At 41.0% G+C, this 23,698-nt stretch overlaps 1 protein-coding gene across 12 annotated transcripts in view; it reads right to left on the bottom strand.

The window, feature by feature from the left end:
* The window catches only part of BICD1 (BICD cargo adaptor 1), a 128,383-nt gene that overhangs the window by 42,203 nt on the left and 62,482 nt on the right, over window positions 1–23,698 (bottom strand). For 6 of the 12 annotated variants that reach the window (XM_034402859.3, XM_034402862.3, XM_034402861.3 and 3 more), the window contains exons 4-7: window positions 22,213–22,650; window positions 11,215–12,306; window positions 5,369–5,520; window positions 316–633 (exon numbers count right to left, since the gene is read on the bottom strand). In XM_034402859.3, the coding sequence (XP_034258750.1) occupies window positions 316–633; window positions 5,369–5,520; window positions 11,215–12,306; window positions 22,213–22,650 (2,000 nt within the window). The remainder of the gene's footprint in view (window positions 1–315; window positions 634–5,368; window positions 5,521–11,214; window positions 12,307–22,212; window positions 22,651–23,698) is intronic. The other 6 variants (XM_034402860.3, XM_060694499.2, XM_034402865.3 and 3 more) reach the window with 1 other exon arrangement.

Genomic DNA, 23,698 nt, shown 5'->3' with positions numbered 1-23,698 from the left:
GGATGTGCTTTTTTTCAACACAGGCTCAGCCCTGCACCTGAGGTAGTCAGTTCTATCCAAACAGAGGCATTCAAGACATACAGAATATGCTGAAAATGCTAAGAAGGCATGAACCACGACCGTATCAAAAGGGACAAGAAAATACCATGGCAGATGGAATTAACAGCCCACGTTTACAGTTTGAAAAGCCATTCCTTCTCTCCTCCCCATCCCCAACCTCTTCTCATAAAATATATAATGTATTTGCAATTCAGTGGATGACCTTAAGTCAAGTCAGGCCATTGCACTGTACTATAAATAGGACTGCATGCATACCTTTTCCTCTGGGTGCCACTGCTGACCAGTATGTTTGGTGGTTGTGGGCCCTGACTATGCAGGAGGAAAGTGTCTATGGTTGACACGGTGGCTGATGCCTCCTCACTTACTTTAGGGCTGCCGATCTTGGTTTTTCCAAATTTGCCTTTGCTCCGCCGGGACTGCTCGTGATCAAACTCTAAGTCTTCCAAGCGTTGAGTCAGGGCGAGTTTTTGCTGGATAGCCATCCGCAGCAAAGAATCTAAGGTCTTTTTCTCATCTTCTGCAGCTGCCAATTGCCTCTGCATCTCATCCAACTGGGTGACATACTCATCACATCTGGAGGGAAAGAAGGAAAGAGGAACAGATCAAGCTGTCTACGCAACTGTCCTGGCCAGCCTTGGGTTGTTGTTTTTTTCTTTTGCAAACATGAACCATGTGGACATCAGCACCAACCCTTTCTAAGTGGGGAGAGGGGTCTTCAAAAGTAGTTCCTCTGGGTTTCAGCAGCATCAACATTCCTTTGAGGCACTTCAGATTCAAGATAAAAAGGAGCTTCCTAGTGGCGAAAGTTGCAAACCTGCCATTTGTCAGCAACTCTTTAAAGCAGCTGGACCAGGGGTGGATTGCCCCCGGTTCGGACCGGTTCGCAAGAACCGGTAGTAAAATCGGCGAGAGGCTCTGCCCACTGACCCGGACGTCATCAAAGTTGATCTGTGCATGCACAGAAGCTTCTGTGCATGCACAGAAGAGCGTGCATGCACACGAGCGAAGCAAAGGCGCGGGCACGATGCAAACTGGTAGTAAAGGTAAGTAGAACCCACCCCTGAACTGGACATTTCTTTAAGAGTGCTTTACACCTCCACACATTCTAGAGCAGCTTTTGTTCTTTCTGGCACAGCTTCTGCCTAATCTCTACCTAGGAGATAATCTATCTAGTCTTCTTTCAAAGCAACTGAACTAACAATAACTTGGGGACACAGATCCATAACAGTAAGAGCTGCCTAAGGCAGAGCACACCGGGAGACCCACTGTAATAAAATATAGTCCTTGATTACCAATTGTGTCCTTTAAGAACTGTTTGAAATTATGACAGTGTGTAAAAAAAAAAAAAAAAGTCAATCCTGAAGCGGGCCTGATTGAAGCCATTTTGACTGCTTCAGTGTTGCCACATTGGAGCTAAGGGATAGGGAGGGAGGATTTGAGATAGATGGGATTTTGTAGCCAAAACAAAATACTTTCTCTTGGGAACCAAGGACATTCTCACACCTGGTCGGAGGAAGGCAGAGATATGTTATCCAGTTATCAGACTGCACAGTGATTGCACCATGTGACTGATTGTTTTGAGAAAGTAGAAAATCTTTTACTTTTAATTAGGTGAAAACCGCAGGAGTTTTCAGAGTCGGCCTTCACCAGATATGTGCCAATATGATATTTCCAGTAAAAATATTCTTTGAGGAATTTAGTTGCCTGGGAGTCTTGCTTGTCATGGATTTATTACTTAGAACCCTAACAGAAAAGCTTTGCAACCTTGTATTTATGACTGTTGCAGCATCCCACAGCCACATGATTGCATTGGTGTGCTTTGCAACTGGCTTGCAGCAAGCAGTTAATAGATAAAGCAAAAGTAAAATCATTTTAAGTACTACTTAAGGACCATGATGATTTACTTCATGGTCAAAGGGGATGTGAGATCATAAATCTGTTGCTGTCACATGATCCTTCGCTTAGTGACTGTGGTGCTCAGACATGGAATTGCCGGTCCTAATTGCAGTCACTAAGTCAGGGCTATCTGTACTCTTAACATTTTGTCATGTTGCTACCAATATACTATATATTATATATTGTGACTAATAAGTGTTTTGCCCTCTCTTCTCCCTCTGCGTCATGTATTAATGTGAAAGTATTAATGTCAACTTGCAAAGCTTTCAAGTTGCCATGAGCAGGAGGGAGGGAGAACTGATAGAGCTGATTGATTTCCCTAACTGAAGTGCATTCCATACATTCTTCCTGACCGCAATCAGGAGGGTGTTGGATTTCATAGCCAGCCAAAGTGGTTAATTGGAGAATGTGATTTATGACATGGCCAGAGAGGAGGGGAGAGACAGGGTCATAGGGGAACGTAAATATACGTGGGATTAGTTCTAACTGCATCCGAATATTGCCGAAATGGTGCTCCTAATAAATGACACTATTTCTTTTGAAGTTCGGCTCATGGCTCATGAATTAATTAGGGCATCTTTCGGAAACTTCACAATTAACATTTATGAATATGGAATGTGCAAGACCATCTCAAAGCAGTCCATAAAGGCCAAAGAATTGTTCTATATTAGACATTAGCTTCTGCAACAGGTCAGAAACTACCAGAATGGACAAGACACATCAAGAGGTGCTTCTTAAAACAAGACACTGGTGTGCAAAATATTTAAAAAGAACTATTCTGAAATGCAATTGTGAAATGAAGCCTAGAGATATTTTGCACTATTTCTATTTATGGTATTTATTTATTTCTATTTCTATTTATTTATTTCTGTTATTCTGTTATTTAAAAGTATTCTCCATGTTTCCTTGTATTCATAGACCAGCTAGCTACTGAAAGTAATTTTCTTTTCTTGGTTTTTGCTGCTACTATAGTTCTTACTATGAAAGTGACTTCTGCTGCTACATTAACATAGGCTGTCTTCCGGATAGGAGGATGACTATTTTAAAAAAATTATATCTTAATGTCTGATATAATGATTATTTACGAATTAAAGCAAAAATTATCCATGAAACCAAAACAGCATTTTTCCAGAGAGTCAAATATTGTGTTATTGTTTTAGTCACTGAGTGAAGCATCTGTAATTTTATTGAAAATAGAGCCTGTTTGCTTACAGAAATGTATATCGTGTACAAGCCAAGTTTTAGAAAATCACATTATGCTGCATTTAAGTGAAGTCTGACCCCATTATATATTATCAAGGGTTCAAACTTAATTCTATAAATGTTTTGATGGATAATTTAAGCAAGAGGTTATAAAATAAAACTAATGAGAAATAAGAATGGTAGTTTTGTGCACACAACATACAGAATCAACCGAATTGGAAAATAATACTAAATAGTATAAGTGAAGGCTTTCTTCTGAAAGCTTAATTTACATTTTTTATGACTTCCTTTCACTAAAAGCAAAGGGCAGCGGCTTCTTTTATAAGCTGCCACATGGAGCTCGTAAAGCTTGTTTAAAGTTAACAATGAACCAAGAAAAGAAATAACATTTTTTTTAAAAAATTACTTGTTTAATTCTATAAAGTATCAGGTTAAAAGAAGTTGACATTTTTGAGGATTTTAAAAAAATCATATGTTTCGTCTTCGTTCTAAACTAAGAAATCCTAACATTTAAATATTGTGGAGGATATCTTTATTATTCTGTAGGCGCCTATCTGTGTGTTTACAGCTTCCCATATTCAAAGTGGGAGAGAGTCAGATCATTAGACTAACCATCAATTTAATTGGTATTTCAAGTTCTCACAGGCTAAGTATTCAGCATAACAAACTGTTCTTTCTCACAGGAATACTCAGATTCCTTTGTACCCTTATCTGTCTTCCTTATCAGGGCTAAAACAATTATTTGTCAATAGCCAAATGTGTAATATGCTCAATCTCTGCAACTCTTTGGTTGGTGTTGTTCTCTCTTGATAGCTGAAGAACAAAGACTCATTGTAACTTGCTAGTTTTAATAAAATAATTCTTGGATCATTTCCAATCGCTAGTGTATTCTTAAATGATTTTTTTTCTCCACCAATGCATTTTGAAGTCAATTTCTTATCAGCTTCATGAGTCCAAGTTATGCTCATTTTTAATCTTCTAAATAAATGTCTAATGAATATATTTTAACAATTCTATTATTCTTTAAAAAAAAAAAAACAGAAGGGAAAGGAATCATGCCTACTGACGTTACTGTGACTTTCCCAAATTAATACTATGAACAGACCAGAATCTCGTGGACAAATTATTTAGGGATACGGATCTATAGAGTTAATATATAATTAGGAACCGATCGTTCTGGAGGAGTTTTCTGCAGATAAAGTTAAAATCAACCCTTGCCTGAAGCTCTGAAGAATATTTGCTAGTTGGCTGAGACAATGGTTTGAATACTGCTAGGAACATAAAATACCTCATAAACATGTCCCAGAAATTCTGCTCCCATGGAGTGGCATTGCATACACAGAGAGCTTGTAGGTCAGCACCCCCAATGCAATGCCTTTCCCCTCCATCTTGTTGACCAGGATTTTGATGAGGAAAGGTTGTATGTTTTAATTGGCTGAAATGGGAAGCATTTGTCCTGGGTATGGAGAGAAGACTGATAAGCAAAACCACAGGAATTCTTAGAAAAACATTCTTTAAATGCTGATTGCTAGGAGGAGAGTGTTTGGGCCTCTGGATACTTTGCTTACCTACTGCTGAGTAGACTTTTGTTAGTTCCTTTTTTAAAATTATTTTTTTGTTAGTTCCATGTGCCAAAGGCACACGGAACACTGTTACCTTCCCACCAAAGGAGGTCCCTATTTTTCTACTTGCATTTTTAAGGTGCTTTCCAACTGCTAGGTTGGCAGAAGCTGGGACAAGTAACGGGAGCTCACTCCGTTACGTGGCACTAGGGATTCAAAACGCTGAACTGCTAACCTTTCGATCGACAAGCTCAGCGTCTTAGCCACTGAGCCACCGCATCCCTTTCCTTTTTTAAAAAAAAATTATTTCCCATTTTTCTAATTTACATAACAATAAGCATTTTTAACAGTACTATGTCATGTGCCTCTTACAGTTATCTACATTTATTTCTATACATTTTTGTTTCTCTGTTCTAACCACTTATACCACTTATCCCTTTCCTTTTTATGGCACCCAGTAAAGAATAAAAGCTTGCCGTTGAAATCATTCTGGGTTCTTCCAATTATGAGAAGACCCATCTTTGTTCAAATCTGAATAAAAGTGTGACTCGGGGAGGCTTGGTCCTTGCCTCTTTGTCCGCGCTGAGCCAAACCTAAACTCCTGCTTTAACCAGCTAAACTCCTGCCTTAACAGTTGGTTTCTGTACCTCGTTGCAAACATGGCCCTCAAGGATGAGAAGGTTGCTGCATCTTCTTTCAAAGCTTTTAATTCGTTGCGCAGTTTAGTCATCGTTTCTGTTACCATGGCTTTCTCATTCTCATATTTATTCTTCAGGTTCGCCAGGGCCACTTCTGCTGTCTGAAACAAAAATACAGGCATTAAATACATGCATTTATTTTCATCCGGTTGATACAAGTACAGGATTGCACTTAAAAGAAAACTTGGATTTTTTTTTCTTGGCTGGAAAGAAATGTAACCCTAATATAATTCATCATATAGTGCCTAAAAGGAAGCAAGAAGACTTCCTTAACTGAACAATACAGAACAGTGTTTTTCAATCTTGACAACCTTAAGATGCATGGACTTGAACTCCCAGAATACCTCAGCATGCCGGCTGGGTAAGGAATTCTGGGAGTTGAAGGCCACACATCTTAAAGTTGCCAGGTTTGAAAAACACTGATTTAGAAGGAGACAAATGTTGAGAAAATCTCCTTCTTTTTTTTCTCCATTAAGAGATTAAAAGGTTGGGAGGGAGAATAAAGTTTAGAAATTTCAAATGGAAGGAACTTTTTAGTGACTTGTGATTACAGTAGAAGATTTTAGGAAAATATTTTATGTATTGGAATGGAGAATTTGAAGGACATATTAATGTGAATGATGTAGGAATAGTACAGGGTCAGCTATATGAACACTGAAGGGCCCTCTTTATTCACATTATTATAAGAAAGAAATGTGCTTGTTTAGAAATTACACTAGGTCAGCTAAATTCCATTCTTGGTAAATATATATCTTCTGAGGGGCCTAGCTGTCAAGGATGCAAAGACATCCATCTGAAACTAGAAGTTAATTATTATCCAAAAGCAGTCATGAATCTACGCATCAGCAAACACAGAATTGAGGAAGGTTGTTTAGCTAAAATAATCTTATGAATTAGAAAATAATGAAAGAATTTAGTAATTAGAAAGTGTCAATTATCATGTAACAAATGTATGTTAACCATATATGGAAAACTGCTGTGCTCGCAAAATCCTTTGTCTTGGAGATGTATAAAAGCAGTTGTATCAGAGCTCTTCTTTGTTCAGAATTGCAGATACAAATCTGGTTCTGAAACTGTGCAATAAAACTGTCTCTGGCTGACCCAGGAATGTTGTTTGGTCCCATCATTCCATAACAATATACTACAGTTAAAAGGAAGATAATTTTAAGTTAGCCTTCTCTCCCATCACATCTGGAGGGCATCAGGCTGGGAAAGCTGTTTTATGGAAACCTCTATACTGTAAGAATTACACCAACATTCAATACATAATATGTGCTAATGTGTTGGATTGAGGTATGTATTTAGGCCTTCATAATTATGGGATTAGGACAATATTGAGTAATACAGGAAAAAGTAAGTTATATGCTTTCTGAAATGTTTTACCTATGATATTAAGATAAAAAAATATTTTTAAAAATAGACAAATTTGTCATTGAAGAAAGAGAAAATTAAAACAATTTATCCTATGACAGTATAAACGTATGCAAAATATAGATCAGCCCAGAATTTAAGCTGATCAGCAACTAGCCATATATTTGGATAAAAGAAATAAATTGATACTCCTTTTCATTAAATCACGCTATTATAGATGATTCGACTTACACCAGTTCATTTTAGTGACCATCCAATCTTACAACAGCAATGAAAAAAGTGATTTATGACCGTTTTTCACACAGCCATTGCAACATCCCCATGGTCACGTGATCAAAATTCAGATGCTTGGCAAATGATTCATATTTATGACCATTGCTGTGTTCTGACAAGCGAAGTCAATGGGGAAACCAGATTCACTTAACAATCGTGTTATTAACTTAACTGCAGTGGTTCACTTAACAACTATGGCAAGAAAGGTTATAAAATGAGGTAAAACTTATTTAACTAATGTTTCACTTAACAACAGAAATGTTGAGCTCAATTGTCATAAGTCAAGGACTACCCACTCTGAGTAGAATTGGCACTACAAGATCAGGGGTAAACCTTTCTGATCAGAATACAACTACAAGTATACTAAATATTTGAGCATTTGCTTATTATACAACACCAGGAGTTCTGAAGGTCAATCTGCATAATTAATCATATTAATTATATATATATATGCTGTGTATAGCTTTAAACCAGATGAACTAAGCATAAAATAGATGAGAAATACTGATTAAAAATTAATATCAAAGCATTATTTTCTGATTTCTTTTGGCAAAAGCAATACCGAGTTTTCACTTCTACTGGCCACTAGATAGCATAAGGTGACTCGTTTTGATTCTTAGATTTTACTTTCGAGTTGGCAGCTCTGTAAATTTTTCCAGTTAATCATAGAACTGTATATTTGGCTGCAACATTGGTTCTTTTTCACTAAGAGACGCTATCTTTTCAATTTTAACATCCATGCATTATTTTCATATTGGAAATTAATATAAGGTTCCTGAGAAATATCTCAACAAATATCCAAGACATATTTCAACGATCAACAATCCATGACGTGTTAAAAAAAATCAAATTGTGTCACAATATCTCAAAATATCTACAGTAGTGGCCAAAACTGTGGAAACCTTTTGGGAAAAGTTTATTTTCTAAAACTAGCTAATAACACCACTTTTTTTTGGGAGTAGTACCATAAAATTATATATCAACGGAAAGATAATTTAATCAAGAATATAATGCAAAAATTTGCTACTAGAATAGCAGTTATAGTATAAAGAAGAAAAGTGAAACGTAGAAAAAATGAGATATACAAAAATTATCACCATAGAAAAAACGGGATATACAAAAATTATCAAGTCACTGATCTGTCCCCGTCCACACACACACACACAGCCAGCCGAGGGTTAAGAAAGTACTTGGCACGCACACAGGTCGTTATCTCAAACTTGGCAGCAATATAATCACCGTCTGCCAAGAGCTTTTACTGCAACAGATAACATAAAATTACATACGCATTGCAAATAGTCCAGCAAAACAATATTCCTTTCGGCAGCTTCAGACGTTGTTCAAGTAACTAGCCAGAGTTCGTTTTTGTTCGTCACGGAGTTTTACCAGCCACCACCCTCTCTTATATAGTCTCTGGGGTGTGGTCCAGTGACTCAGTTCTAATCCCTAGCACGCCTCCTTAACTGCTGCAACTGTTTATCATGCCTTCGTTGGCGTGCATCCAGGAATGACGGCTCTCCTTCGCTCCTATCCGAGACACCTGGCTCCTGGCTAACCTCCTCTCCCTCGGCCGGCACCTGAGACAGTGCCAGAGGGGAGGGACCTGGAGAGGGAGGCCTGGCTGACTCCTCTTCCTCATGTTCGGAGCTTTCTTCCTCCGATGAGATAGGCTCAGAGGGCGGGGCCACAACAGTCACTTAATCAGTGGTGGGTTTCAAAAAAAATTTCTACCGGTTCTGTGGGTGTGGCTTGGTGGACGTGGCATGGCTAGGTGGGTGTGACTTGGTGGGCGTGGCAGGGGAAGGATACTGCAAAATCCCCATTTCCTCCTGATCAGCTGGGACTCAGGAGGCAGAGAATAGATGGAGGCGGGGTCAGTCAGAGATAGTATTTACTGGTTCTCCGAACTACTCAATATTTCCGCTACCGGTTCTCCAGAACTAGTCAAAACCTGCTGAAACCCACCTCTGAACTTAATACTTAGTTGGCTAATCTTTAGCATGAATTACGGCCTTACAACATCTTCCCACGGAGTGAACCAAGTCTTTTAGTTCTGCAGCTGTTATAATGTGAAACCAAGTTTGAATGATTGCTTCTATTAACTGGGTTTTATTGCTGGGTAGCTTCTGACTAACAAGTTTCTTTAGTTGGCTCCATAGATTTTCAATTGGGTTAAGGTCTGGGCTATTCCCAGGCCATTCCAGCAATGGAATCAGTGGTGGGTTCCTCCTGGTTCGGCCGAGCCGGTAGCAGTGACGATATGACGTCACCGAATCAGTTCTCTTTGTTCGGGAGCTCGGCCCTCCTGCCCCCCCCATTATTCTTACCTTTTATTTGGCCCCGCCCCCAATTTTTCACTGCCTCCTGAGTCCCAGCTGATCAGCTAGAAGGAAAAAAACTGTTTAAACTCTTGCCGCGGGGCTTCAAAGGGCCACCCTACAGCTGATCAGTGTTAAAAGACAGTGTGGTGGTAGACCAGTGTGCTCGAAAAACAAATGGGTAGACCGGTACAGCTCTGTAAGCAGTTAAAGCCTGGTAGACCAGTACCTCTGCTAAATCCTAAAGAATTGTCACATGACCATCAAACCACGCCCACAAAATAAGCCATGCCCACAGAACCGGTAGTAAAAAAATTTAGAACCCACCCCTGAGTGGAATATGATTATCTTGAAACTCCCAAAAGAAGTGGTGTTATTAGCCATCAAAAATACACTTTTCCCAAAAGGTTTCCACAATTTTGGCCACTACTGTAAACTATAGAGTTCTAATGTCTGAAATGTAAGACCTTTTAAATATGAACAATCCCATAATCAGGAACTTCATGAAATAGTATTATAGGATGAAATATCATATTCATATGCCAGCCCTGTCAATCTCTCTATTCATGAAACTCACAGCCTCACCTGAAGCCGGATCGTACCAGATTGCAAGAAGAAATAATGAAAAGAGAAACTTCTTTCGGCCAATATTTAACAGCCAGATACTTTCAGCCAGGCTGAAACTGATAAAACCGTCTCTCACATAAAGAACAGCAAACAGGTAAAATCCCTTTAATGTACAGAGTTTTCATGGATACACAAATGTGGTGCCCCAAGATTAGCTTATAGGTGCACATAAAAGGGAAAAGATCTATATACACAGTGAAATAAGATAAGGACATTTTCCTCCACTGGAGTTGCAAGGCCACCAGAATAAAGATTTCAAATGACACATTCACATACCTCACAAAGGACCAATTTTCCTATAATATGACCCATCTCAACACCCCAAATTTGTAGCTACCTCAATTGTTGAATTCTATGCTCTCAAATAAACTACAGCTAGTCCTCAATTTACAACAGTTCATTTAGTGACCATTCAAAGTTACAAGGGCATTGGAAAAAAAAGTGAATTATGACCATTTTTCACACTTCTGACCATTTCGGCATCCCCATGGTCACACCATGATCAAAATTCAGATGCTTGGCAACTGACTCATATTTATGACAGTTGCAGTGTCCCGGGGTCATGGGATCATCTTTTTGCGACTTTCTGACAAGCAAAGTCAATGGGGAAGCCAGATTCACTTAACAACCGTGTTATTAACTGAGCAACTGCAGTGATTCACTTAACTGTGACAAGAAAAGTTGTAAAATGAGGCAAGGTTCACTTAGTAAATGTTTTACTTGACAACAGAAATTGTGGACTCATTTGTGGTCGTATACCTGTACTTTCTTTTCAAGCAGCCTCATCCAGTGCATTTCAATCAATCAATCAATCAATCAATCAATCAATCAATCAATCAGATTAGAGCTGAAAGGGACTTTCGAGGTCTTCTCGTCTAGCCTCCTGCTCAAGCAGGAGACCCTATACCATATTTCTTTCATGATCCAGCTTGAAACCGGACCAGAATTTTCTAACAGTATCAGAATAAGGGTACAAATTTAATCCAAGTTGATTTGAAAAGTAATTAGCAAAATGTACTTGTTTTTTGTCTTCTGGGATTTCATACAAACCTAAGAATATCCTGCTGTTTAATTTTACAAGAAGCTCAAAAGTAAACACAGCAATAACAGATGTAAAATCAATTGTAAAATTGCCCTTTAAGCAATTTTAAAACCCATAAATTATACACCTCATTAAAAAAAAGGAAATTACACTTTCCAAATTACCTGCTTGTTGGCTTTCAACACTGCCCTGAGGGTTGCTATCTGTTCCCGTTTCGTACTCAGCAGGGACTTTAATTTCATTATTTCTTCCATTAAAGCCTCCTTGTCCTTATCAATCAGAGGTGCCAGTTCACGGGCCGCTGCACGCTGTCGGGACAGCTGCAGTGACCGATCTACCGCTTTCTGCAAGTGCTTGATTTGGTCCCGTATTATGGCATTGAGGTTGTAAATATTCATGGGCTCTTTCCGAATGTCACTGGTATCAGAAACCGGGGAGGAAGGAGGGGCTGTAATGACAGGAGAAATGGTGGGGGTCTTTGTTGGACTTGGCTCTTTGTTGGCTTCTGTGCTCTCTTTTGAACCCTGTTCAGTTGGCACCCTGATTTCTACGGGGAGTGCCGTTCCTCTCCTGGCAAGGCGTGGAGATAGGAGTCCTCTTGGATCATCCGGTCCCTTCAAGCTCCCACTTCTAGTAACTCGACTTTGCCTGTAATAATCCAGCATAACCCTATTCGGAGTCTCATTGTTACAGAGACAGACATGATGATAGAGTTGAGCCAGCTCTTCGCTGAAAGTCACCAGCTCATCCTGAGCGGCATTGAGGGTATTATGGTTCTCATTGGCAACGCCTGTAATCCTTTGCAGTTCCTTTTCCATCTGTACCATTTTCTCGTGGCTTTCCTTCATTGACTTTTCCAAGCTGGAGACCTGCTCGTCATAGATTTGGATCTTGCTCTCGTACTTGTCCTTTTCCTCGGTGTAGTTTTCAACACACTTATTGTACTTCTCTTTTAAGGCTTTGATTTCAGCTTTGAGGTCAATCACCTCGGTAACAGCTACCTTGTATTTACACTCTAGGATCTCTAAGCCATTGATGTCCACTTCATAATCATGGGTTTCTTCCCCAGAATCTCGGCCTTTCTCAAAGTCAACTTCTTTCAGCTCTTTGTGGCTTTGCAGACCCCTCATTGCGTTGACGTGTTCGGTGAGCCTGTGGACCCGTTCGTGCTGCTCGGTAAGAGCCCCTTTGGTGTGCTCCAGCTGGGTCTGAGATTCCTGAAGATTAGCCAACAGAATAGCTTTCTCACGCTCCACCTGCAATAACCCAGAAAAAGGATGTAAATATCTCAAGAAAGAATCTGGGATGATTTGCAAGAGCTAGGGACCCTCTAATACAGATAGTCCTCAATTTATAACCACAATTGAGCTAGAAATTTATGTTGCTAAGTGAGAAACTTCTTAAGTGAATTTGCCCCATTTTATAACTTTTCTTGCCACAATTCTTAAGTGAATCCCTGCAGTTGTTAAATTAGTAACATGTTTGTTAAGTGAATCTGGTTTCCCCATTGACTTTGCTTGTCAGAAGGTCACAGAATGTGATCGCCTGATCCCAGGATATTGCAACCGTCATAAGTGTGAATCAGTTGCCAAGCATCTGAATTTCGATCATATGACCATGGGGATGATGCAACGGTCGTAAGTGTGAAAAATGGTTATAAGTCACTTTTTCAATGCCGTTGTAACTTTGAACAGACTGTTGTAAATCGAGGACTACCTTACCTCCTCGTGAATACAGTTAGCTATTAAAATCAGACTAAGGGGTATCAAACATTGCCTATGATTTTTCCAAACTTGAAAAACTTCAATGTACAATTTCAAATGCATATTTTTGTGCATTTAAAAAAAAAAAATCTAACAATTTAACTATAAAATTTAGAGTGACAAAAACCAATCATTTCAAATGTAAACATTTTAACTTGTTTGATGAGTGATATGAAGCTAAACTTAGTTCACTGCTGTATAGTCATTACTATTTCAAACCTCTTGATGCATACAAAATAATTTATGAAAACATTTAATGGAAATATAATTAGCACACAGCTGAAGATTGAGTGATTCAATTTATATCCTGCAGCAATCTCGTAATGGCCACTTAGTATGCAGCATGTGTGAAATCTGTGAAGCCCATCCTAAGAAAGAGATTGAAAATCAAACCACCAAGATCATAGATGCCGTTATAAAATCTGTGCTATAGTTATCTCTAGAACTTGATGTACAATTCTGGTTTCAGGATAAAACAGTGCTGGAAAAAGTCTAAAAGAGGGCAACCAAAGTCAATAGAGGGGCTGGACCCTTCGCCTACAAGAAAAAAGAATGATTGTGATTTTTTAGGTTTGAAAAATAGTTATTGAGGGACTGCATGTTCAAAGTATAAGAATTATACAGTAGTGGCCAAAATTGTGGAAACCTTTCAGGGGGAGAAAAGTGTATTTTCTAAAACTAGCTAATAACATAGCTTTTTGGGGGAGTAGTACCATAAAATTATATATCAATGGAAAGATAATTTAATTAAGAATGTAATGCAATAACTTTTTTGAAGGATTTGCTATTAGAATAACAGTTACAGTATAAAGAAGAAAAATGAAACACGTAGAAAAAACGAGATATACAAAAATTATCACCATAGAAAAAATGAGATATACAAAAATTATCACGTCAGTTAATACTTAGTTGGGTAACCTTTAGCATGAATTACGCCCTTACAACGGCTTCCCATGGAGTTGTTATGGAACGAAAGACTGAAAAACATTCCTGGGTCAGCCAGATACAGTTTATTGCGCAAGTTCAGAGCCAGATTTGTACCTGAAATTCTGAACCCCGGAAAGCTCTGATACAACTGCTTACATATGTTTCCAAGACAAAGGGTTTGGTGAGCACATGCATTTTTCCATATATGGTTAACATACACTTGTTATATGATAATTGACATTTCCTAATTATTAAACCATTATTGTCTAGTTTATAAGATTATCTTTAGCCAGACAATTAGTTCTGTAATTACTAATACGGGAGATTTATTGCTGTCCTTAGGCAATAAGTCACTCTTTGTAACATACATGTCCTTGTGTCTTTGATAGTGAGGCCCCTCAGATGTTTTCTATATGGCTGTCCTTCTGTGACAGCTAAACCTCATCAGAAGATATATTACCAATAATTTAGCTGATTTTTAATCTAATCTCCAAACAAGCACATTTCTCCCTTATAATAATGTGAATAGAGAGGGTCCTTTAGTGTTCATGTAACTGACCCTGTATGATTCCTACTTTATTCACATTAGAGTGAACCAAGTCTTTTAGTTCTGCAGCTGTGAAACCAAATTGAATGATTGCTTCTATTAACTGGGTTTTATTGTTGGGTCGCTTCTGACTAACAAGTTTATGGAGTCAGCTCCATAGATTTTCAATTGGGTTCAGGTCTGGGCTATTCCCAGCCCGTTCCAGCAGTAGACTATGATTATCTTGAAACTCTAAAAAAAAAAAGTGGTGTTATTAACCATCAAACCTCAAAAATACACTTTTCTCAAAAGGTTTCCACAATTTTGGCCACTACTGTACATGGTATGGAGAAAATCAACAGGAAGATTTTTTTTTCTTTCCCTGTGCAAATACTGAGACCACAAGTCATTCAATGAATCTGGCTGGAACAAGCAATTAACTTGAGGAATGCATTAACATAAGACATGGCAATTGCCACTAAACTGATTATCTGTACAAGGGAACCTGTTATACCAGGAAGTCTGGCATCTTAGCCTGCCGTTCCCACACCCAATCAGAACACAAAAGACATAGAGCTCTTTTCCCAATTCATTCCATATGGAAGAAAAGGATGCTCGGGAATAATTTCGCAATACTTTCAGCATCACAATTTATACATTCGGACAGTAGGAAAACATAAAATCTCATTGGTTCACAGTACTGGGCCTGCCTACTCCCAGCAGGTACAGAAAATCCTATATTTAGTCATGTAAATTATGGGGCAGAAAACAGAAGGGCAGAAGATGGGACAGGATAAATTGTATTATAGTGCAAAATAGACCCGTAAAGTATTCCATTAGAAAGACAATTAGGTTCAGTAAAGAACATCAGAAAAACAAGACAATGTTAATCAAAATCTCTGTTAAACAGGAAGTAAATAAGCTCTTGCTTTCTCTTGAAGGAGGGCAACCCATTCAGATGGCGATAGAGGGCAATATGACAATTGTCTTCTTCCAGTAAACAAAGCAAAACCAGCAATGATCTTTGTTAGCATCAGGAAGCCATAACTTGGGCACTTGTCCATTCAGTTTGGTTAACAACCTACAAGTGACCTCCCTTCCCTTTCCCAAATGAATGGGGCGGTATTAAATATAAAGTTATGAAGTATTAAGATAGATATAAATGTAACACTAATACAAATAAAATGGCCAACTTTAATACATGCTGAGTCATTCAAGCCCTCGTCATCTCATGCTTGGACTATTTCAATGTGGTCTACATGGGGCTTCTCTTGGAGAATATTTCGGAAGCTACAACTACTGCAGAGTGAGGCAATGCGAGCAGTTCTTGGGGCCTCTTTGGTTGGGAACAACTTACCTCTAAATATCAGCTGCAGGGAATAAGTGTGGGAGAAGGTATGTCACCTTCTCCAGCTCATGATCTCTCTACTGGCCATTATGAAAAGCAAATGCTAGGCTTAGGTGGACCTTAGCTCAATGAAGCAGGATTATTTTTATGTTAGGTGGGCTACCAAAAAAAAAGAAGAAGTAAATGGCAGTAGCAATTCAAAACTGAATCTGACAAAGGAAGTAATTGATAGAAGAGAATATGTGTAGCTGATGGTTGAACTGTGGAGTCCTTAGCGGTCTCTGAGCTTTGTGGTTTTCTTGCTCACTTTTCGCTAAAAAACTAGGTAACGTCAACAGTCCTGATGACATTACCGAGTTTGGTAATGAAATGTCTGCAAGAAAACCACTAATCTCAGGGACCACTAAGGACCCCAAAGTGAAAAATACACAAAACAAGAAACCACGCTGTTAAGATAAAAGTACATTTGAAATGGAGATGCAACAGCTTTTTTTTTTTTTAAAGGCATGTTTACTTCTTTTTTCCAAATAATTTTTCTCAGAGAAATAAATGCTTTTGGAAAGATAAATGTATACATTAAGAAAATGATGAGAAATGTTGACGATGATGACACAAAAATGTTGTACCCAGATGATACACGGATTGATTAATGATGTACAGGAATGATAAAATAGATGTAATCACAAAACAAAAAAGAATTTGAAATGAAGATGCATGTAAATAGAAAATCGGGGCTGCTTGAATACCATTCTAGATAGGATTGAATTGAAAATGGAAACAACAAGGGAGTAGAAAAGGAGAGAGGAGTACAGGGAGGGAAGAAGGGAGGAAAAGAGAGAGAGGGATAGAATTCGCTGTTTGAGAGCAATTGCTTGCCCCGGTCCCCATGGCTCCTCTTGGAGACTAGGTGGCTTAGATACTCAGGATCTGGGCCTTCGGCTGATGTTATGCAATGCCAGGTCCGTGGTTAATAAGGCCCCCCTCATTCACGATCTTATACAGGAGGGAGGAGCGGACCTGGCGGGTATTACGGAGACCTGGTTGGGCCCGGAGGGTGGCGTCCCTCTGGTTGAAATGTGCCCACCAGGCTTCAGAGCATTCCATCAGCCGAGGGCCCAGGGGAGGGGCGGGGGGGTGGCGGTTATTATTAACGAGGATCTGGATCCGAGGGAGACCACTGTGCCTCAGATAGCCGGATGTGAGTCCCTCCTTGTGAGGTGGGGCCGTGGGGTTCAGATGGGCTTGTTGCTTACGTACCTGGCTCCCTGCCGCGTGGCAACAGCCCTTCCTGAGCTACTCGACGTGATAGCCACGGTGGCAGTAGATACACCCAGGCTTTTAGTCATGGGTGATTTCAACTTGCCATCTGTCGGTGAAACGTCTGAGGTGGCTCGGGAGTTCATGGCTTCCATGACGGCCATGGACCTGACCCAGTTAGTTCATGGCCCTACTCACAGGGGAGGTCACACTCTGGATCTGATTTTTGTCTCTGGCCAGTGGTTGAGTGGTCTTGTTATAGGGGATATAGACATGGAACCCTTGTCATGGACTGACCACTCACTCCTTCGCCTAGATCTTCGAACCGCGACCCCTCGCCGCAGGGAGGCGGATCCAATTAGATGGATCCGCCCCAGGCGCCTGATGGATCCTGATAGGTTCCAGACGGAGCTTGGGCCATTTCCTGAGGATCTAGCACATGACTCGGCCGAGGACCTGGTAGCCGCCTGGGATCGGGCGGCTGGTGGGGCCTTGGACCGAGTTGTGCCTTTGCGGCCTCTGACCCGATGCCGATCCCGGGTGGCTCCTTGGTTTACTGAGGAGCTGAGGGAAATGAAGCGCCGGAAAAGACGCCTGGAGAGCGGTGGGAGGGCCAGTCTCGCTGAATCTGATCGAACACTGGTAAGGTCGCATATTAAGACCTACCTAGTGGCGATAAAGACGGCAAAGTCTAACTACTTTTCCGCCTCTATTGCGTCATCAGGGAATCGTCCGGCCGCCCTGTTTAGGGTGACCCGCGCCCTGCTCCATCTGGGAGTGCGGGAGGATCCCTTAGAAGGCAGGGCGGAGGATTTCGGACAATACCTGTATGACAAAATCGCTCAGATCCGGGGGGATTTGGACTCTGACTGGGTAGATCAGGGCAGGGTGACGAGGAACAGTCTTGAGAATGTTATCTGGGAGGAGTTTGATGCTGTGACTCCCGATGATGTGGACAGGATTTTGGGGAGACTTAGTGCGGCCACATGTTTACTGGACCCGTGTCCCTCCTGGTTGGTACTGGCTTCCCGGGAGGTTACACGAGGCTGGCTCCAGGGCGTTATTAATGCTTCCTTGAGTGAGGGTCACTTCCCCGCTGCCCTGAAAGAGGCGGTGGTGAGGCCTCTCCTCAAGAAGCCGTCCCTGGACCCAGCAATATTGGCTAACTATCGTCCTGTCTCCAACCTTCGCTTCATTGCGAAGGTTGTTGAGAGTGTGGTCGCGCAACAGTTTCCACAATTCCTGGAGGAAACATCCTATCTGGATCCGTTCCAGTCAGGTTTCAGGTCTGGGCACAGCACGGAAACGGCATTGGTCGCGCTGGTTGATGATCTCTGGAGGGCTCGGGACAGGGATTATTCCTCTGTTCTGGTCCTATTAGATCTCTCAGCGGCTTTTGATACCATCGACCATGGTATCATGCTGCACCGGCTGGAAGAGTTGGGGGTGGGAGGCACCGTGTTACGGTGGTTCTCCTCCTTTCTCTCCGACCGGTCGCAGTTTGTGTTGGCAGGGGGGCAGAGGTCGACCTCGAGGCCTCTCATTTGTGGAGTGCCGCAGGGATCGGTCCTCTCGCCCCTTCTGTTCAACATTTATGTGAAGCCGCTGGGCGAGATCATCCGTGGCTTTGGGGTGAGATACCACCAGTACGCTGATGACACCCAGCTGTACATCTCCACCCCAGGCCACCCCAACAATGCCCTTGAAGTGATGTCCCAGTGCCTGGAGGCTGTGCGGATCTGGATGGGGAGGAACAGGCTCAGGCTCAACCCTTCCAAGACTGAGTGGCTGTGGCTCCCGGCATCCCGATATAGTCAGTTGACTCCATCACTGACTATTGGGGGCGAGTCTTTGGCCCCCACTGAAAGGGCTCGCAATCTGGGAGTCCTCCTGGATAGGCAGCTGTCTTTGGAGGAACATCTGACGGCTGTTACCAGGGGGACCTTTTATCAGGTTCGCCTGATTCGCCAGTTGCGGCCCTTTCTTGATCGGGATTCCCTGTGCACAGTCACTCATGCCCTCGTCACCTCTCGCCTTGACTATTGTAACGCTCTCTACATGGGGCTCCCCTTGAAGAGCACCCGGAGGCTCCAGCTGGTCCAGAATGCAGCAGCGCGGGTAGTGATGGGAGCAACATGGCGCTCCCATGTAACACCACTCCTGCGCGAGCTGCACTGGCTCCCGGTGGTCTTCCGGGTGCGCTTCAAGGTGTTGGTTATCACCTTTAAAGCGCTCCATGGCATAGGGCCTAGCTATCTCCGAGACCGCCTACTGCTACCGATGACCTCCCATCGACCCGTGCGCTCCCACAGAGAGGGCCTCCTCAGGGTGCCATCAGCCAAACAATGTAGGCTGGTGGCCCCCAGGGGGAGGGCTTTCTCTGTGGGGGCTCCCACCCTCTGGAATCAGTTGCCCCCGGAGATAAGAAGAATCCAGGACCTCAATGCCTTCCGTCGTTCCCTGAAAACCTATCTTTTCCAGCAAGCCGGGTTGGCTTAAGAAGAAATTTTAAAACTTTTAAATCCTTTTAATTAGTCTGTGATTTTTAATTTTTTGGGCCAAATTTTATATATATTTTTAAATGTTTTAATATTTGTATTCTATGTTTTTTATCTTGGCTGTACACCGCCCTGAGTCCTCAGGGAGAAGGGCGGTATATAAATTCGAAATTAAATTAAATAAATTAAATTAAATTCGAAATTGGGAAAAAGTTAGTAAAAAATATTATATTAAAACACCGTGCTGGATATCACCTTTAGAAGCATTGACATACCCCAAACTCTTTAACTATGCGAAAAAATTTACATATAAGGATTTGCTGAATGTACAAGGGAAATTAAAATCTAAACAGGAATTGAACTCCCAAGGGGCACAAGTGGACTGGTGGACCTATCTACAGATCCAATCTAAATACAAAAAAGACAAGAGATAGGAAAGATATTAACGGTGAGTTACAAAAGACAAAATTTTGATGGGCCAAGAAAAAGGCATGATTTCGAAAACTTATAAATTGTTGATGAAAATAGAGATAGGTGATGAGATAATTAAGGATACAATGATCGCCTGGGGGAAAAACTTTGGATATTCAATTCATTTAGAGAAATGGCAAGAGATCTGGTGGGAGAATATGAAATTAGTAGTCTCTACAGCATACAAAGAAAACACCTACAAGATGATATACAGGTGGCATCTTCCCCCCGATAGACTAGCTAAAATGTTCAATGGACAGTCTGCGGAATGCTGGAAATGTGGGTTTGAGCATGGCACCTATTACCATCAGTGGTGGATGTGCCCGAAAGCAGTAGAATTCTGGGGGAAAATTAAAAAATGGCTGAATGAGATTTTAAATCAAAAGATCGAATGGCGACCAGAGGCATGCCTGCTCGGCTCCAAACCAGAAAGTATTAAAAGAGACTTATGGTATCTTGCATTACACATCATCACAGCAGCGTGATTGGCGTATGCTCAACTTTGGAAAAATCAAAATATCCCATCAGAGGAAGCTATTATAAAGAAGATTTTAGACTGTGTGGAAGCAGATAAATTGACTAAAAAATTAAAAGACAGAGACCGAACACAAATATGTTTATCTTGGGAAAAATTCTATAAGTGGCTAGAGAAGAAAAAATATAACCCAAATTAGATGAGGAATTATATCTATCAAGAAATTTATATTATACAAGTAAAGTGAGGTCAGATAGACCTAATTGTTTTATAAAGATATGCAAGATGTTCTGTCTTCTCCGGATTATGATATAGATATACAGTACCGAATACTAGGTTATTAAGGTACTGCTTATAGGTATGCTTGCTTTTTTTGTTTTGTTTTCTTTTTTTGTTTGTTGCTGTTGTGTTGTCTTGTTTGTTATTTATATGATATGTTGTTCTTCCTTTGTTTTTAATAGAAAATGTAAATAAAAATTATTTTTTTTAAAAAAAGAGAGGGATAGAAGAGAGGGAAAAGGAGAGAAAGAAAAGGGAGGGGAAAGAAGAGTAGGAGAGAGGGTTAGAAAGGGAGGAAGAAGAGAGAAGTAGGGGATGGGGGGAAGTAGGAAAGGGAAGGAGAGGAGGAACGAAGAAAATAGAAAGAAACAGAAGAAGGAAGGGAAGAGGAAGAGAAAAGGTTGTGTGTTGTAATCAAATGACCACACACAGAAAGGTTGAGGATATATGTGGTGTTTATTGCTTTACAGAGTGACATTATATAGTTTGTTACCTTCAGCCACAGCGTACTTGTCAGCATCTTATTGGTTCACAAAGTCTTTCAAACAACTAAATGTTCTGTCCCTGTACCACGCACACACCCAACCAGCCAGCCGAGGGTTAAATAAACTCTTCAAACACTCAACGTCAGTGATAAGGAACTTGGCAGCAACTCCGTGGCTGCCTGCCAAGAGCTTTTACTCCGATAACACAGACAAAAATACACACAGTTTGAATAGTCCAGTTTGTAATTAAATCCACAGCAAATAGGTGTTGTGTCCGAAGGTGCAAAGTGCCTCGCCAGAGATTAGTTTTGTCCATCTCAGAGTCCGAATGGCCACCACACTCCCTTTTATAGCCTGTGGGGTGTGGTCCAGTGACTCAGCTAATCTCTGGCACGCCTTCCCCTCTGCTGTGCACGCTTCTCCCTGCGCCTCTGGCGAGGGTCCAGCCAGCACTTATTTTCCTCGTCGCTGTCCACCTGTGGCTGCGGGGACGTGCTTGGCTCTGAGCCTATCGTTTGGCCTTCGGTGTCCTCCGGAGGCATTGCCAGAGAGGAGGGTCCTGGAGAGGGAGGCCTTGCCAACTCCTCCCCCTCACTCTCAGAGTCTGCATCTGTCGATAGCCCAGGCTCAGGCAACGGAGCCACAACACTAAAGCCATAAGATCCTTGGTTGACCATTACTACTGCTTGCTTAAGCGCTTATAATGTTTATCTTTAGTTAAAGTCTAACATATGTCCTACTTCCTCTTCTCCTGTTCCTCTTATCTACAAATTTAGGGTCTTATTTTCTAATGCCATTTCCTGGCACCTACTACCGTGTATTTAACCTTCCTTATCTGAGGTTTGCCATCCAAGATAGGAACATTCCTGCACGTATACATATGCCTACAGTTGTGGTAAAATAAAGGAGAGGAAATGGTAAAAGAGCAGTCCCAAATAATTAAAAAATGAAAGTTGAAGGACAAGATGAAGGATTAATGATCAATGAGGGATAAGAGACTGTACATTTAAATATGTTTATGAAAAATAAAAATAAAAAAACTTTTTAAAAAAAGAAGAAAAAGATACCAAATGCTTTTGGTATCTTTCCACACCATATGAACATTTGTAAGTAAGATGAATCTTCCATGTTACCTGCATGAGCTGCTGCTTCAGTTTCTGCATTTCGGAGATGTTCAGCTCACTGAAGAGATCAGAGACCGGGTGCATAGATTCTCCTTTCCTAACGCCGGGAGTCCGAAAATCCCCATTCAGTTTCATGTGAGGTCCATGAATATGTCCATTCATCTTGTCATCATTATTAGGTTCATTCCCATCTTCTCCAAACTTTAATCCATCTACTGAGATATTAATGTGATTATTATACATGCTATCATTTAAATTGATATACTGAGACAGTTCCTTCCTCAGATTGTTCTTCTGCTCCCTTTCATTCTTTAAGGTCTCCAAAGCCTCTTCTAGTTGATGTTCTGCAATCTCCTTCAACCTGATGGCGTCTTCTAGCTGGCTATTAAGCAACACCGTCTCTTCCTCAAATCGTTTTATCTCATGTTTCAAGCCTTCATACTCAACCTGAATTAAATAAAATAAAGAAGATTCATAATGCTAAAAGTTGGATTTATACACAATCTGCCATTTGCCGCTTGTCTTCAAATAAACATCTACAAATGAGGCATTGTACAAAGGGTTAAGCAAAGGAGACATTACAAATTGAATGAACTTAGCACCGTGAAGTCATGGTAATTCTATTGTTATAGTTTATCTCTGTGAATAATTAATAATTTATTTATTTATTTATTTGTTCAACTTGTATGCCGCCTTTCTCTGAAGACTCAAGGCGGCTTACAATGCATTTAAAAACCATATATAAAACATTAAAAGTTAAACCATTAAAAACAATTAAAACTCATTCACACCATTGATGGCCGGATCTCTCCAGATCGCAACAGCGAGATCAACGGCCCCAGGCCTGCTGGAAGAGCCAGGTCTTCACCGCTTTTCGGAAGGCCAATAGGGTGGGGATGGTCCAGACCTCAGCAGGTAACTGGTTCCAGAGAGCTGGGGCAGCCTCAGAGAAGGCCCTCCCCTGCGGGCCCACCAGCCGGCATTGTTTAGCTGACGGGACCCTGAGGAGACCAACTCTGTAGGATCTTACCGGTCGCTGGGAGCTATGTGGTAGACGTTCTGTGGTAATTGTATCACCACAGAACTGCCATATATTAGCAGAGTTAAAATGTATTAGTAGAATTAGGGGGTCAATCTATTTTCCAAAGCACGAGAAAGCAAGACAAGAAATGACGAAATTAATCAAGGAGAGAAGCAACCTAGAACTAAGGAGAAATTTCCTAACAGTAAGAACAATTAACCAGTGGAACAACTTGCCTCCAGAAGTTGAGAGTGCTCCATTATTAGAGCTATTCAGACAGACTAGTCAATCTCTCATCTGGAATGGTATAAGGCAGAGATCCCCAACCCTTTGGCACCAGTGACCAGTTTTATGGAAGACAACTTTTCCATGGACCGTATATGTGTGTGTGTGTGTGGAGTGTGTGTGTGTGTGTGTGTGGAGGATGAACATGCAACCTAGATCACTTGTGTGTGCAGTTTACAATAGGGTTTG

The sequence above is a fragment of the Pantherophis guttatus genome, chromosome 7, assembly GCF_059756535.1.
Source record: "Pantherophis guttatus breed Tessera chromosome 7, ASM5975653v1, whole genome shotgun sequence".
NCBI classification, from domain to species: domain Eukaryota; kingdom Metazoa; phylum Chordata; class Lepidosauria; order Squamata; family Colubridae; genus Pantherophis; species Pantherophis guttatus.
Note: the sequence above shows the minus strand (reverse complement) of the source record. Positions and strands in the feature narration are given on the sequence as shown.